Source organism: Phoenix dactylifera, chromosome 1, assembly GCF_009389715.1.
Source record: "Phoenix dactylifera cultivar Barhee BC4 chromosome 1, palm_55x_up_171113_PBpolish2nd_filt_p, whole genome shotgun sequence".
In the NCBI taxonomy this organism is placed as follows: Eukaryota; Viridiplantae; Streptophyta; class Magnoliopsida; order Arecales; family Arecaceae; genus Phoenix; species Phoenix dactylifera.
The window spans coordinates 14,734,477-14,749,475 of record NC_052392.1 but is presented as its reverse complement, the minus strand read 5'-3'; the positions used below and the strand labels follow the sequence as shown (position 1 = coordinate 14,749,475).

Sequence of the window (14,999 nt, the reverse complement as noted above, 5' to 3'; positions counted from 1 at the left end):
CCTGACTCGGGTGGTGATTTTTCTTTTGTTGATGCAGTTTGGCTATATCATCTAGATTGCTTCAAGTGCCTTTTCCAAAGCAGACAATGCTAGCCACTGATGATGCTGCTGAGAATCCTATAACAGCACATGTTCCTTCCGATATGGGTGCAACCAGTGGTAATGCACAGGTCATGATTGAAGAAGATTCTGCTACATCATCAGTACAATATTGCTGCGATGGTTGCTCAACTGTTCCTATACTTCGCCGCCGATGGCATTGCAATGTATGCCCGGACTTCGATTTATGTGAGGCCTGCTATGAAGTGCTTGATGCAGATAGGCTTCCTCCACCGCATTCTAGAGATCACCCTATGTCAGCAATTCCTATTGAAATTGATTCCCTTGGAGGTGATGGCCATGAAATTCATTTCCCTATGGATGAGCTGAATGATGCAAGCTTAATGCAGGTTGCTACTGATATGAGCCTGCAGAATTCTCCATCCTCAATTCATGTCTTGGAAGCTACTGAGACTGGAGACTTCCCTGGCTCAGGAACTGACCAAAGGATAGTTTCAATCTCTGCATCAAAGCGTGCGGTGAACTCTTTTCTGCTGCATCATTTAATTGGTGAGCTTAAGGGATGGATGGAGACAACATCTGGTGTTCGAGCTATTCCTGTTATGCAGCTCTTTTATAGACTATCATCTGCAGTGGGTGGACCTTTCATGGATGGCTCTAAACCTGAAAACTTGGACCTGGAAAAATTTGTAAAATGGTTATTGGATGAGATAAACCTGAACAAACCATTTCCAGCCAAGACCCGTTCTTCTTTTGGAGAAGTTGCAATCCTTGTCTTCATGTTCTTTACTTTGATGCTTCGAAACTGGCACCATCCTGGCAGTGATGGTTCTCAGCCAAAATCAGGTGGCACTGCAGAAATACAAGACAAAGGTTTTGTTCAAGTTCCGCTATCAGCTTCAGCGGCTCCATCCCCCACTGATGACCTAGAAAAGAATGAGTTTGCCTCCCAGCATGTCCGAGCTTGTTCCCTCCTAAGACAACAAGCTTTTCTGAACTATCTAATGGACATATTGCAACAGCTTGTTCACATTTTCAAATCCTCATCAGCAAGTGTTGAAAGTGGTTTATCAGCTGGTTCTGGTTGTGGTTCACTTTTGACAGTTAGAAGAGACCTACCTGCTGGAAACTTCTCTCCTTTCTTTTCAGATTCTTATGCTAAAGCTCACCGCTCAGATATATTCATGGATTACCACAAGCTCTTGTTGGAGAACACTTTCCGGCTGGTGTATAGTTTGGTTCGCCCAGAAAAGCAGGACAAGTTGTTGGAAAAGGATAAAACATACAAGACATGTGTTGGTAAGGATCTGAAGCTGGATGGTTTTCAAGATGTTCTCTGCAGCTATATCAGCAACCCACAGACAACATTCATCCGAAGGTATGCTAGAAGGCTCTTCCTTCATCTGTGCGGTAGCAAGACTCATTACTACAGTGTCAGAGATTCGTGGCAGTTCTCAAGTGAAGTGAAGAAGCTACACAATCTTGTAAATAAATCTGGAGGTTTTCACAATCCTGTGCCATATGAAAAGAGTGTAAAACTTGTAAAGTGCTTGTCTGCAATTTCTGAAGTGGCTGGAGCCAGACCAAGGAATTGGCAAAAGTACTGCTTAAAGCACACGGACCTTTTGCCCTTTTTGATGAATGGGATATTTTACTTTGGTGAAGAATCTGTAATTCAGACTCTCAAGCTTTTGAATTTGGCCTTTTACACTGGAAAAGACATGGGTCATTCAACACAAAGACCAGAAGGTGGTGATGCAGGAGCTTCTAATAGAAATGGGCTGCAACCTGCAGATTCAAAGAAGAAGAGAAAAGGGGAAGAAGGAGATAGTGGTTCAGAGAAATCTTGCCTGGATATGGAGCAAGCTGTTGATATCTTCAGTGACAAGGATGGCTGTGTTCTAAGGCGTTTTGTCGATTCTTTCTTATTGGAATGGAATTCAGCAAGTGTGCGCCATGAAGCTAAGTGTGTACTATTTGGCATTTGGCATCATGGAAAACAGTCATTCAAGGAGGCCATGCTGTCTGCTCTCTTGCAGAAAGTGAAATCCTTACCTACGCATGGCCAGAACATTGTGGAATATACTGAGCTCATGACCTGGCTGTTAGGTAAGATACCTGATAGCGGGATGAAGCAACATGAGTCAGGGCTTGTGAGCAAATGCTTGACGCCTGATGTAATAACCTGCATATTTGAGACTCTTCATTCACAAAATGAGCTTTTGGCAAATCATCCAAATTCTCGCATATATAACACTTTAAGTGGTCTTGTAGAATTTGATGGTTACTATCTGGAAAATGAGCCCTGTGTGACTTGTAGCTGTCCAGAGGTGCCTTACACCAGGATGAAACTCGAAAGCTTGAAATCTGAGACAAAGTTTACTGACAACCGCATAATAGTAAAATGCACTGGAAGCTATACCATCCAGTCAGTTACAATGAATATTCATGATGCTCGTAAATCAAAAGCAGTAAAAATTCTGAACTTGTATTACAACAACAGGCCTGTAGTTGACTTGTCAGAGTTGAAGAATAATTGGTCGTTGTGGAAGCGTGCAAAGAGTTGTCATCTTGCTTTTAACCAGACAGAGCTGAAAGTTGAATTTGCCATTCCGATTACTGCATGCAATTTCATGATTGAGCTGGATTCCTTCTATGAAAATTTACAAGCTTCTTCTCTTGAGTCGTTGCAGTGCCCCCGGTGTAGCAGGTCCGTTACTGATAAGCATGGCATCTGTAGCAATTGCCATGAAAATGCATACCAGTGCAGACAGTGTCGAAATATTAATTATGAAAATCTGGATTCTTTTCTATGCAATGAGTGTGGATACAGCAAATATGGCCGTTTTGAGTTCAATTTCATGGCAAAGCCTAGTTTTTCGTTTGATAACATGGAAAATGATGAGGATATGAAGAAAGGATTGGCAGCGATTGAGTCAGAATCAGAAAATGCTCATAGGCGATATCAGCAACTGTTAGGATTCAAGAAGCCTCTGCTTAAACTTGTATCAAGCATAGGTGAACACGAAATTGATTCACAGCAGAAGGATACAGTTCAGCAAATGATGGTGTCTTTGCCTGGGCCTTCATTCAAGATAAATCGCAAAATTGCACTTCTTGGTGTGCTGTATGGTGAGAAATGTAAAGCAGCTTTTGAGTCTGTCAGTAAAAGTGTCCAGACATTGCAAGGACTTCGGCGGGTGCTGATGACTTATCTGCATCAAAAAAATTCTGATGGCGCAGTGGCTTCATCAGAATTTGCCGTTCCAAGATCACCAAATAATTGTTATGGCTGTGCTACTATGTTTGTCACACAATGTTTAGAATTGTTACAGGTGCTGTCAAAATATACACACTGTAAAAAACAACTTGTAGCTGCTGGCATCTTATCTGAGTTGTTTGAAAATAATATTCATCAGGGCCCTAAAACAGCTCGTCTTCAGGCGAGGGCTGTTCTTTGTGCTTTCTCTGAGGGCGATGCAGATGCAGTGGCTGAATTGAATACATTAGTACAGAAGAAAGTCATGTATTGCCTTGAACACCATCGTTCCATGGACATTGCACTCGCAACACGAGAAGAGCTATTGTTACTTTCGGAGACATGTGCTGTGGTCGATGAGTTGTGGGAAGCCAGGCTACGCGTTGCTTTTCAGCTGTTGTTCTCTTCTATCAAACTCGGAGCAAAGCACCCAGCCATTTCAGAGCACATCATTCTTCCTTGTTTGAGGATCATATCTCAAGCATGCACCCCTCCCAGATCTGATGCTGCAGATAAAGAACAAGGTGTTGGAAAATCTACTTCTGTATTGCAATCAAAGAATGACCATGGCATAAATCCATCCGTAACTTCAAATTGCCTTCCAAGTGCTAGTAAAACTCCAACAGAGATGACAGAAAAGCATTGGGATGGTAGTCGGAAGGGTCAGGACATTCCACTTTTGAGCTATACTGAGTGGGAAAAGGGCGCGTCATATCTTGATTTTGTTAGAAGGCAGTACAAAGTCTCACAGGCAGTTAAAGGTACTGCACAGAGGGCTCGCCATGATTCACAGAAATTTGACTATCTGGCACTAAAATATGCTCTTAAATGGAAACGTCGTGCTTGTAGAAAAACAGCTAAGAGTGACTTTTCTACATTTGCTTTGGGCTCCTGGGTCTCAGAGTTGATTTTAAGTGCTTGCTCACAGTCTATAAGATCAGAAGTATGCACTCTTATTATTTTGCTGTGCCCCCCAAATTCTTCTAGACGGTTCCAATTATTAAACTTACTCATGTCCCTGCTTCCGGCTTCACTATCTGTTGGTGAAAGTGCAGCAGAATATTTTGAATTATTCTTCAAGATGATAGATTCAGAAGCTGCACTTCTTTTCTTAACTGTGCGAGGATGCCTGACTGCTATATGTAGGCTGATAACACAAGAGGCGTGCAACTTAGAGTCACAAGAGAGAAGCCTCGGTATCGACATATCACAGGGATTTGTCCTTCATAAGCTTATCGAGCTCCTCAGCAAGTTTCTTGAGGTGCCCAATATTCGAATCAGGTAAGCATGTTCCTTTCTGTTGAAAACTTTTACTGCTGTCATTGATTCTTTTCCTCTATTTAAGTCTTCTTGGGCTTGGTGATAGATTCATGCGGGATGAATTGCTGTCTGAAGTGCTCGAGTCTCTTCTTGTCATTCGAGGTCTTGTAGTGCAGAAGACAAAACTAATAAGTGACTGTAATCGGCTTTTGAAAGAACTTCTAGATGGTCTTCTGCTGGAGAGCACAGAAAATAAGCGGCAATTCATTCGTGCTTGTATATCTGGTCTGCAGAATCATGGCAAGGAGAGAAAGGGACGGACCTCTCTGGTATGGAATTGCTCAGTGCAGATTTGTTTAAGATATTTATTGAGTGATCTTTTTTTGGGCGAGGTTTTTTGCTGTCAATCTCAATCATGTTATACAAGATTTTATCTTTCATTTCAATTCCCAGCACTAGTAATCCTTCCATTCATGCTGCTACATGGTGAATATTTTCACATAGTTCCATATTTTGGGGAGAAATATTCAATGTTTCCTTTTGTTTTTTCAAGCAATGGTTCTGGATGATGTATTCAGTCAAAATCTTACTTTGTTTAATTTTGACTGCAGTTTATTTTGGAACAACTCTGCAATATGATATGTCCATCAAAGCCGGAGCCTGTTTATCTTCTGATTCTCAACAAGGCACACACTCAGGAAGAGTTTATCAGGGGTTCCATGACGAAAAATCCCTATTCCAGTAGTGAGATTGGTCCACTGATGCGAGATGTTAAAAATAAGATTTGTCATCAGTTGGACTTGTTAGGTCTTTTAGAAGATGATTATGGCATGGAGTTACTAGTTGCTGGCAATATAATTTCTCTTGACCTAAGCATCTCTCAAGTATACGAGCAAGTATGGAAGAAATATCATAGTCAAACTCAGAATTCTGTGTCCACTGCTGGTGCACCATCTTCTGCCGGTTCGACATCAATCAGAGATTACCCACCAATGACTGTAACCTACCGACTCCAGGTTGATTATGGGATCGGAAAGTTTGCTTCTTTAACATTATTGCTGTTTATATTCAATAGAGCAATAGCTCCATATGTGGTGCAATTAAATCTCACTTTTCATAAGAAGTATAGAATAATGGTTTTCATCTGTTCTCAAAGACTTGATTTTAGATATGTAAATATTTCTTTTGTTCCAGCACTCTGTGCATTATATAGTTTCCATATGCCACGTATTAATTGATACTTTGCTTGCATATGTAAACATACATTCATTTTCCTGTATATTCATATCTCTATATTATTTGCATAAATGTTTTTGTATGCTCAGTGGTATACATGCATAAGCAACTCAAGGTGCATACACATTTTGTCTCACTTAGTTTGCTCTCTCTCTCTCTGTATGTGTGTGTGCATGAACATTCACCTGCCCACCCGTAGCTGTCCCTGTTGTATATGTGTTTTGGTCAGCTAGTCCTAGTCTTTTATAGCTATGCTAGCTTGTTGTGACGCTCGAACATGTTCTTATTTTGACAGGGGTTAGATGGTGAAGCTACTGAGCCAATGATCAAGGAGCTGGAAGAGGAAAGGGAGGAATCACAAGATCCTGAAGTCGAGTTTGCAATAGCGGGCGCTGTCCGGGAATGTGGAGGTCTTGAAGTTATTTTAAGCATGATTCAGGTATGTGCTATATTATTATTGTTTCAAGATTAAAGAATTGCCTTTATGCTTATTTTCAAGGGGACCTGCCTCAGTTTTTAATTTTATGAAGTTCATAATGCTACTTTAGATATGTTTGTTGAGCATCTTTCGTGGAGAACTCAAGAGTTATGACAGTGAAATACTTCACATTAAGGTCTGTGGTACCGACCTATACCAGCCTGTATTGACCATACTATACCGTATGGTTAAGGTACCGGTATGGTACCAAGGTTTGGTTTGGTATATGAATCGAACTAGTCCATGCTGGTCCAAACTGAGTAGAATTGTCCTATGTCGCTTGGTACCGCTCAAAACTGGGGTGCGTACTGTACTGTACCGACCCATATTGCCCAATATCTGGAAGTATTGTGATAAAAGGTGAGAAAAAAAAGGGGGTTGGAGCCTCAATGTAGGTGCATATCGTACCGTACCGACTGAACCTACCGGTATAGAAACCGGCACTGAGATTGCGGTCCTTGCTTCACAATATATTCTAGGCCTTAGCTCTTCTTTATTCTTCGATTTGTATTTGGTGCTGAAAATGTTCTATTGTGCTACCAGTTTATCACATGTTTTATTTAGATGATTTGTTGAGTTTTCTGCTCTTAACTTCATATTTTTTGCAGCGATTACGTGATGATGAGCTGAAGTCAAACCAAGAAGAGTTGGGCTCGGTACTTAACCTTCTCATGTATTGCTGCAAGATACGAGAGAATAGACGAGCCTTACTACAATTAGGAGCTTTAGGGCTGCTGCTTGAGACAGCAAGACGTGCCTTCACAATAGATGCCATGGAACCAGCTGAAGGCATTCTTTTGATTGTTGAAAGCCTTACTATGGAAGCTAATGAGAGTGACATTGGCATTACTCAAAGTGTACTCACAATTTCTAGTGAAGAAAGTGGTGCTGGTGGACAGGCTAAGAAGATAGTTCTCATGTTCCTAGAAAGGCTATGCCATCCCTTAGGTGCCAAGAAGTCAAATAAGCAGCAGCGGAATAATGAGATGGTGGCAAGGATATTGCCATACTTGACTTACGGGGAACCAGCAGCTATGGAAGCACTTATTCAGCATTTTGAACCTTACTTGCAAGACTGGGGTGAATTCGATCAACTTCAAAAACAGCATCAGGATAATCCCAAGAATGAAATCGTGGCTCAACAAGCAGATAAGCAAAGATCTGCTTTGGAGAATTTTGTTCGAGTATCAGAGTCACTAAAGACAAGTTCATGTGGGGAGAGGCTGAAGGATATGATTCTTGATAGGGGAATCACCAAGGCTGCAGTGAGGCACCTGAGAGAGAGTTTCTCGGTTGCTGGGCAGGCTGGGTTCAAGTCAAGTGCAGAATGGGCAACTGGTTTAAAACTACCATCAGTTCCATTGATCTTGTCGATGCTGAGGGGACTTTCAAAGGGCCATTTGCCTATACAAACATGCATTGATGAGGAAGGAATCTTACCCCTTCTTCATGCTTTGGAGGGTGTGTCAGGAGAAAATGAGATAGGTGCAAGAGCAGAGAACCTGTTGGACACACTGGCTGACAAGGAGAGTAATGGGGATGGTTTCCTTGGGGAGAAAATATCCAAGTTGCGACATGCTACTAGGGATGAGATGCGCCGTCGTGCTCTGAGGAAAAGAGAAGAGTTACTGCAGGTAAATTTTTATTATTTTACCCCTTCTATAAAGTGTTTTCCTGATGGTAAGTAACTTGCAATATTGTATAATTGCGTGATTTTTTAGTATTTAGATAATGTGATAGGAAATAATATATAGTTTTAAGTGTGATAATGCAATATGCATTAGAGTGAAGATTTATCTCATATAAGTGAGAAAGAAAATGGTATAGTCTACCAAAAAAAATGGGTACACAAGTTGGTGGAAGGGTGGAGCAATTATGTGTTGCAATGCTGGTTCCATTCTTATTTTTCAAGTTTTTCTGTGTTTCTTTGAAAACCAATCACCTTTAAATGCCATAGTAGTATAATATTTTATAGCAGGAAAGAAGCTTGTTGCAACAACTGTTGTTCTCCATAAATTGAAACTTTGCTCCCTTTTGAAGTTAAATAGTTGCGCTTTGTTGGTTTGGCTATCTTGAAAATGGCAATGCAATTTATACTTACCGGGAATTCAGTTTTTGTTTTCTCCCCCCTGCTGAGGAAATGGGATGCCATGTTATACCTTTTTTTTCCCAATTCAATTTGATAACTGTTGGATGCAAATCATAATTAGTATGGATGATTTATAAGAAAAGGGCAGTTGTTTGGTAAATTATATTTTCATTTTTTGATTAAATCTTCTAAGATTTTGTTTTAGCTGGGACAACACCTGGAATATCCATTTTTACCACCACAAATAATTGATTACTCAAGGGTATACTGATTGGAGTCTTAATCATGCTAGCATAAGTTATTCCTACCACAAATGCAAGTTATATAATTAATGCAATGGGTCCTTCTAATTAATTCTGTGCATAAAGTCAGTCTGTTTTCTGTGTTCTGCTTCTCTTGTAGGGTCTTGGAATGCGACAAGAATTTGCTTCAGATGGTGGTGAGCGTATTGTTGTTGCCCAACCTGCCATTGAAGGTTTGGAAGATGTAGAAGAAGAGGAAGATGGGCTGGCTTGCATGGTATGCCGAGAGGGGTATACTCTGAGGCCCAATGACATGTTAGGTGTCTACTCTTATAGCAAGCGGGTGAATCTAGGTCCAACAAATTCAGGAAGTGTCCGCGGGGACTGTGTTTACACAACTGTCAGTCATTTTAACATCATACATTTCCAGTGCCATCAGGAGGCCAAACGAGCAGATGCTGCACTGAAAAATCCCAAAAAGGAATGGGAAGGAGCTACATTGAGGAATAATGAAACCTTGTGTAATTGCATCTTCCCCTTGAGGGGCCCATCTGTTCCTCTTGCACAATACGTTCGCTGTGTCGATCAGTACTGGGACAACCTGAATGCCCTTGGTCGTGCTGACGGCAGCCGACTCCGACTACTGACTTATGACATTGTCTTGGTATGACAATTTCTCTGTTCTTTCATTTTATTGTGTTTTGCAACCTGGCTTTGAGAGATGTCAAATTGGTCTATAATGTGTAGTTAGGTCACCCATCATTTTATGGATAGTTGTTCACAATTTGATGAAAAGCAGAAGATATCACTGGTTGTGAGTGCCATAACAAACAAATGGTTGAATTGTAGATGATGCATTACTACCCCTAGATCTAAACTTGATGCACTACTACCCCTAGATCTAAACTTGATACCAGTCTCAGTGATTGCTCTTTATTTGCTCTCTCTACAGACACACAGAGACACGCACACAGACAGACACGCTCACTCTCTCACACACACATACACAGAGCTCTCCCTGTTGAAGCAAGCCAGTTGATGCAGCTTGCTTCTTGAATTGTGGAAACATAAATGAGATTGCTCAAGCTATATGTGGTTGGCATAATTCATGTCTAGGCTTCTATTAGATAATTTCAAACATGTAATTAGGAGGGTAGGACTTTAGCTACTGCTTGTGTTGCACCATACATTTCTCATGACATGTCATTAAGGCCAGAATTAATGACATCAAGAGTCCATCGCTGGTCGAGATCTTATTGCTGTTTTGCTCATTGTAATGATTGTTATTACTTTTCCAGTTTTCAATATTTTACTTACACTTCAATGTCATTATTATTGATATTGTTATTGTCATCATAGCTGAACTCATTTAGTAAATGTTTGTTGCCGACAAAGTCTCTCTCTCTCTTTTGCAAGTTGGACTTTCTTTGGTGTGTCTATAAAGATATGTTTGATTGGACGCTTACCCTGCTATTAATAATGCTTGTTGGATCATGCAATTTGTTTTCCAGCTATGAAAACCAACTGTTTGGCCTTCATCATATGACACATTACCAATATAGAGGTGCACGCCCTGAAATGTTCCTATAGGCATGTTAGATCTCAATATGATACTTGAATGTTCTGAACTAAGCAGTTGATAGATTTGAATGTCATGAGTGCACTTATGCAGTCGGAATGTCTTATGGTGATCATTTCTCATGGAGAAACAAATGCATATGGTGGCTAAACTATCTTTTATGTGCTAATATATTGCTTCATGCAGATGTTAGCTCGGTTTGCAACGCGTGCTTCTTTCAGCACAGACTGCAAAGGTGGGGGGAGGGAGAGCAACTTCCGCTTCCTCCCTTTCATGATCCAGATGGCTTCTTTCCTACTCGACCAAGGAAGCCCGAACCAACAGCAGCGCCGAGCCATGGCAAAGTCAGTAGCTGCATACTTATCTAATGCTTCTCCCGCTTATGATTCTCCCAGTAGGCTTTCATCCTCTCTTCCCGGGGCTCGTTCTGCTGGCTCTGAGGAGACTGTCCAGTTCATGATGGTTAATTCTCTCCTCTCCGAGTCATATGAGGACTGGTTGCAGCACCGCCCTACTTTCTTGCAGAGGGGCATATACCATGCCTTTATGCAGCACAAGCATGGCCGGTCGACCCTCCGATTGTCCTCAGAATCATCTGCTAGTGCTGTCAAATCAGATGAAGGATCCTCGACAGATCTTAATGACAACAAGAAACTCTTCGCCATCGTCCAGCCAATGCTTGTTTACACTGGTTTGATTGAGCAGCTGCAGCGATTTTTCAAGGTAAACAAGGCATCGAGTGGGGCAAGTTCAAAGGGGTCATCAGGAGGAGATGAAGGGGGCAGCGGGAGTGGTTTGGAGAGGTGGGAGATTGTGATGAAGGAGAGGCTGGTGAACATGAAGGAAATGGTGGGATTCTCGAAGGAGATGCTCTCATGGCTTGAGGACATGACTTCAGCTGCCGATCTGCAGGAGGCATTCGATGTTATGGGGGTGTTGGGAGATGCCCTGTCAGGCGGGTTTTCCCGGTGCGAGGACTTTGTTCATGCAGCAGTTCTTGCTGGGAAAAGCTGAGGATGGACGATGGTGATGCAATGTTCGAAATCATTATCCTCTGTTGCCTGATGATGCTCATATGCTGTGAAGGCATGAACAGATGCCTTGTAACATGTGCTGAATGAAAATCTTTTGATCGCTAGTAAAATCTCTTTTCCTTTTCACTCCATGAGCAATTGATCCGTACCGGCAGATCGTCCGAGTTTTGTTTTGGATTTTCTTCAAAATGTTTCACTTGTGTGCTCTGCGAGATTATTCTATTTGTGGAATGTACGAGGTCTTAATAACAAGTTCTCCGGCCGGCAGGTGCAAAGCTTAGCCGGCTTGGAGGATGTACGGGGTCCATGTTTTCTCCAATATGTTGGATGTGAAAGGAGTTTAGGTACCATGAACTGGGACAAAGAAAAGAAGGGTGCCAGGTAGCAAAAATGAAAATAGCGATGATACTGCAGAAATCCATTATTTGAAAACTTGCTCGTGTATTATAATATATGCGGGACCGTTCCGCTGAGATCGATTTTATTGGGCAGAATTTGAGTGTCAAATGTTATATATACATATGTTGCTGGAAATTGGATCCGGAGGCGGCCGTCGGCTGAGAAGGAGGAGCTCCGGTGTGGGATAGGGGGTGGCGGTCCGTCGGCGGGCGGCGTCCTCTGGGAGATCTGCAAAAAGCCGGTGGTTGGGGTTCGGCGTCTTCTGGGGGATCTGCAAAAAGCCGGTGGTTGGGGTTTCTGGCGTCGGCCTTCCGATGCCTAAGTCAGAGGGAGCAAATGTATGGGGGAAGAGGAAGAATATCTTTCGAGTTTCAGAGTCCAACCCTCTCTAAGATGGAGGGGTTCCTCTTTTATAGAGGGGTACATAATTATCTGTGATGTGACGGGGCGAACGGGTTACCGTCATGATTGAGCATGTCGTATGAATTAATGCACGAACGTGTGAATTAATGCATTGCCGTAAGAGATCAGGCCGGAGCCAATGAGTCGTCGTGGTTGATCGGATATAGTCGAGCGGGTCAGCTGTTTGCCATGGAGGGCTTGAGATTTGTAGATAGCATGCGCATTAATTGTTGAGTGAGCCGGAGATCAGCAGAGGCCATGCGTATTGATTGTTGAGTGAGTCGGAGATCAGCAGAGGTCATGCGCATTGATTGTTGACAGCGGTAGTAGGGCGTGGTCCCTGGTCGACCTGCAGAAGGATGTGATCGCGGCGGGTGGATGGTGAGACCGGGTTTTCGAGGTCGAGAATGTTGAGGTCGGGTGCCCGGGTCGGACGTCTCGAGGTTGAGCGCCTGGTCGGGCGCCAGGTCGGGAGCTCTGAGGTCGGGCGCCTCTGAAGCCGGGCGCCTCCAGGTCGAGCGTCTCTGAAGCCGGGCGTCTTCAGGTCACGTGCCAGCAACGCATTGATGTGCTTCGGAGCAATTTATTTTTCCCCAACACTACCCCGGCTTCCAAGTTCGAGCTGGGAAGTAGTTGCCTTTATTGTATTGGTGGGGGCCAGGGAACCTTAAATTATTCCGGCATTCCGCGCGCTTTGGGGCACCTTTAATGAGAGGAGATGGGGCGACGCCCTTTCGCCCTTCGAGGCCGCCTCGCGTGGTGGGCTCATGATGGGGCTCCGGGATCCGATGGGACGCTGCTTTGATTCTGTATTCGAAGCATCGATCCAGATTAAATATGTCGTTTCGGTTTTTGGAGTCGACATGTGGCACGATCTGGATAGAAGGCGGGATCCAGTCCCGCCGATCTGGACCGTCGGGAGGGTCTATATAAACCCCTTGGCTTAGCCCTAGAAAGGTCTTGCTTGGCCGTTTGTTGTTGCTGCTCCCCTTCTTCCTCCGTTTCTTTTCTTCTTTCTCAGCAGTAACCGAGCCTTCCCGACGGTGCCCTGAGGCGATTTCTGGCGACTCCTCCGTAGGTCATTTTCCCACGTTGGCTCGGAGATTCCCCTTCTTCTTCTTCTTCTTTTTTCTCCTTCATCCTTTGTTTTCTTCTCCGCCTTTCTTTTTGAAATGGGTCGTGGTCCGAATGAGGTCGAGTCTAGCTTGACTGAGGAGGAACTAGAGCTGGTCCGTTCCCGGTTCTTTTTCCGGCACGGGTTTTATCTTGAGCCTATAGGGTTGGAGGACCGGGTGACGAGGCCTCCTCCAGATCGGATCGGAGTGTACGTTGAGATGCTCTGGGCCGGCCTGCGATTTCCTCTTCACGAGTTCGTGAACAAGTTGCTGGTGGAGTACCAGCTCGTCCCAGCACAACTCACTCCGAACTCATGGAGGACCATCATCGGGTTCATATCCCTTTGCCTTGCGCACGGGATACCGACCCTGATAGGTGTTTTCCGCCAGTGTTTCTTATTGAAGTCGAACCCAGCGAACGGGGAGTGGCTTTACTTTGCTTTTCGGAGCGGTATGTCATTCTTCCGAAGTGCCCCTTCCTCTATTCATGAGTGAAAGGGGAGGTTTTTCTTCCTCTCCTCCGAGCTTTCGTGGGGATTTGACCCGAGATGGGGGCATCCCCGGCTGAAGGCCCTCAACCGGCTCACCGAGCTCTCGGCGGACGAGCAGAGGGCATTTGATGCTCTACGCGGCCTCGGGGGCGATATCCTTCTGACCGGCCTCCTGAGCGAGGAGGCTTTGGTGAACGTCGGCTTGAGCTCGGCGCACCCCGAGGGTAAGAGCCTGCTCCTTCTTCATTTTGCTATTTTTTGTCTTATTTGCTTCTTTCTTTTTTTTTAGCGTTGATCTAACACTTAGAAATTTTTCTTCTTTTCAGACGTTCCCAACATGGTGACGAGCAACACCGCGCTTTTCTCCCGACTTAAGAGGAGGGTGGAGCGGGGCTCTTCCCGAGCCCAGGAAGAAGACCAGGTCGGCCTCAACTTCTGGTCCTGCCGAGGCGAGGGGCTCTGGGGACGGAATATCCGGATCTGTCCGGGAAGTCCCAGTCCCCGAGCACGCGAGCTCGGGTTCCGGGGGGGCGTCGGACTCGGCGCCACCAGCTTGCCCCGCCCCTATCTCTCAATGGGCAGGCCGACCAGTCGTCCGTCTGCGGCGCTCGGGCCCCGAGCCGAGCAGAGGCCTCGGGGTCCCGAGCACGTCCCGCCCCGCCGTTGTGAACCCGGGCGGGCCGAGTTCGTCGGGGGTCGGAGGTCGCTCCGGGAGGGGATCTGGCAACCCGGAGTCTCCCATTCGTCATGGCAGTTCGGTCCTCCACGATAGCGATGTCACGCACGAGGTATTTCGTCGTGCATTACTCCCAGCTGATCGGGCCGAGTTCGAAGCCATCAAGCTCGGGGATATTGTCGATCAGACATACTATAATGTTGTCCGGGTAAGTCGCCTTCTCATTTTTTGCTATGGTTATCGGCATTTTCTCCACTTTTACTTATCGTTGCTTTTCCTGCAGCATCTCCACGAGATCAATACACTGGTATTCATAGCCTCGGGATGCCAGAATGAGGCTCGGCGATTCCAAAGGCAGCTGGAGATGGCCGAGAAGAGGCTCGCCGACTCTGAGACCGCGTGGGCGGAGGCCATCGCGCGGATGGAGGCTGCCGAGGCCGAGCGGCGATCGGCAGTCGATCAAATCGAGGAGGAGAGGGCTGCACACACTTTGGCGCGGTCAGAGTAGCGTGCCTTTGAGGCGCGTCTGGCCAAGGCTCGTGCCGAGGCCGCCAGCCACAAATACGAGGGCGAGGTTCTCCGCCTAAAAGTCGAGCAGCTCGAGGCTCGAGAGAAGAGGGCGCTGGAGAAGGCTCAGAATGCAGTGGAACTCTTCAAGGAGTCGGAGGAGTTCCGCGAC

At 44.8% G+C, this 14,999-nt stretch overlaps 1 protein-coding gene across 1 annotated transcript in view; it reads left to right on the top strand.

Annotated features, from left to right (window-relative positions):
* Positions 1-11,363, top strand: part of LOC103712757 (auxin transport protein BIG) — a 35,338-nt gene extending 23,975 nt beyond the window's left edge. Inside the window, exons 8-14 of the mRNA XM_008799377.4 lie at positions 38-4,600; positions 4,686-4,908; positions 5,191-5,595; positions 6,111-6,254; positions 6,902-7,927; positions 8,785-9,288; positions 10,390-11,363. Of these exons, the coding sequence (XP_008797599.2) occupies positions 38-4,600; positions 4,686-4,908; positions 5,191-5,595; positions 6,111-6,254; positions 6,902-7,927; positions 8,785-9,288; positions 10,390-11,217 (7,693 nt within the window). The 3' untranslated portion in view covers positions 11,218-11,363. The remainder of the gene's footprint in view (positions 1-37; positions 4,601-4,685; positions 4,909-5,190; positions 5,596-6,110; positions 6,255-6,901; positions 7,928-8,784; positions 9,289-10,389) is intronic.
* The last annotated feature ends 3,636 nt before the right edge of the window (positions 11,364-14,999 follow it).